General features: G+C 47.6%; 1 protein-coding gene across 1 annotated transcript in view; it reads right to left on the reverse strand.

Moving 5' to 3' along the window:
* The window catches only part of LOC106812448, a 3,275-nt gene extending 1,600 nt beyond the window's left edge, over nt 1-1,675 (reverse strand). Inside the window, exons 1-4 of the mRNA XM_014816333.1 lie at nt 1,547-1,675; nt 1,265-1,354; nt 777-1,098; nt 74-607 (exon numbers count right to left, since the gene is read on the reverse strand). Coding sequence (XP_014671819.1) covers nt 74-607; nt 777-1,098; nt 1,265-1,354; nt 1,547-1,675 — 1,075 coding nt within the window. The remainder of the gene's footprint in view (nt 1-73; nt 608-776; nt 1,099-1,264; nt 1,355-1,546) is intronic.
* Nucleotides 1,676-1,908: the final 233 nt, after the last annotated feature.

Here is a 1,908-nt window from a genome sequence, read left to right on the forward strand (position 1 = left end):
CTCCGCTGAGTCATGGTGCTCCTCAGCCACGTCTTGAGACGCCGAAGAGTGGAGAAGCTCCGTTCACATTCACTCGAAGAAACCGGGCATACGAGGAGCAACTTGAGAAGGGTCGCAACTTGTGGGAAAAGGTCCCGTACTTCCTGCTTCATGCCACGGTATGCGACTTTACCTTCATGCGCACTGCTTGCCCCCGTTGTCTGCTTGAACATCGCCAGCTGTACCGTCAGGATATTTTTCTGAAGTTCCGGATATTTTTGGACGAAGGTCTCGTCTACAACTTTTCCAGAGAGGAGCATGTCCTCAAGCATCTTGTATGCAGCCAGATCGGTCTTAGACGGATCATATCTCTCGTTCAGCTGCACCACCACGGCATCGATGAATGAGAAGTATTGCTGCCTGTAGTGCTGTTCGGCACTTGTTGGGTTGAAGGGTGTCGCTGGCCCAGTGAGACAGCGAGGAGGAGTTCTTTTCCTTGGAACACGAAGTGGATCTAATCCAAGCTCATCAGCCTTCGATGCTGCTTTCCGGTACAGGACATGGAATTCCTCATCTGTCCGCCATGAATTCACCTGCTTCGTTGTTACTTTGACTGCTTCTAACATACCTGTGCAGCGAAGATATGGGTGAAAAAATATACAAATATTAAATTAAGGAAGAAGCAAACTAACATTTCGAGTTTCATGTAGAAAAACTAGATCTCCACAACTTTGTAAAATAGTTTCTTCAAATAATTGAAAGAAAAAACATACACAGGTGTAATTTAAATATCGAACCTGAAACAGCAGCAGAGCGGGCTTGGCAGGACCGATTCAGCTGCTCAATGGCTGCGATTGGCTTGGTGACCATCTCGAGGCTGAGGTAGGTCTCTCCCTTCTCAAAGCGATCAAGTAGGCCGTTCGCCTTGACAGCCGATTCTGATGAGCCCGATGACGCCATGTCTCTGAGACTGTCGAGAACAGCCAAATAGTTGTCTTTGACGGAGAGTATGGCAGGCAACCTACAGAGCCATCGAGTCGGACAAAGAGGGCGAATCGTTGAAGGCTTCACCGGCTGGTCGTCGGAGAGGCCTTCGTGTGCGATCTCCTTGAAGATGGCCTAGGTGGATTCAAAAGTGAAGCATGGACCGAATAGTTGTGACACGAGTGAATACTGATAGTCGTTGTTTGCATCACCTTAGAAGCAATTAGCAGTCAACACACAATACTTAGAAAATATAAAATATTAAAATAGAAGTGTTTGAAATTGATAATTTTGTACTCACTTTGAACTTTCCAGATCTCTTGAACAGAACACCAAGCTCATGCACCCACTGGATAGCTTCTCGAACAGCAGGGCAACCAGAAACTGCATTCTGCGTGATAAGATTTGCAACGTGAGATCCGCAATGAAAATGTAATGCCAGCGGTTGTCGATCCTTCACCTTAGCTTGACACCCCTTGTACTGACCCATCATGTTTGCTGCCCCGTCATACGTCTGGGCTCTCAAGTTATCACTTGGTAGTGACAGGCGGGTGATGACGTCGAAAATCATGTTGGCAATTACTTCACCGGATGTGATGGGAAGTTCGTACAAGCCAACGAAGTCCTCATGCACATGAAGATTGTCGTCTACATGCCTAAAACATATCGACTCTTGTTCTACACCGCTGATGTCTTGTGTGCCGTCTACCATGACACTACTACGTAGTACGGCTTATTTACGTGCTACGTTTGGAATGTCGGAATCATTAGAGTTGACGTTCCACATGCCCACTTATGTATGTTGTATGTGTGTGTGTGTGTGTGTGTGTGTGTGTGTGTGTTGTTGTGTGTGTGTGGTGGTGTGCGTGTGCGTGCGCTGTGGGTGCGTGCGTGCGTGCGGTGCGCGATGTTGCGTGTGTCGTGGGGCGGTGTTACTTCAGATTT

The sequence above is a fragment of the Priapulus caudatus genome, unplaced genomic scaffold (assembly GCF_000485595.1).
Source record: "Priapulus caudatus unplaced genomic scaffold, Priapulus_caudatus-5.0.1 Scaffold650, whole genome shotgun sequence".
NCBI classification, from domain to species: domain Eukaryota; kingdom Metazoa; phylum Priapulida; class Priapulimorpha; order Priapulimorphida; family Priapulidae; genus Priapulus; species Priapulus caudatus.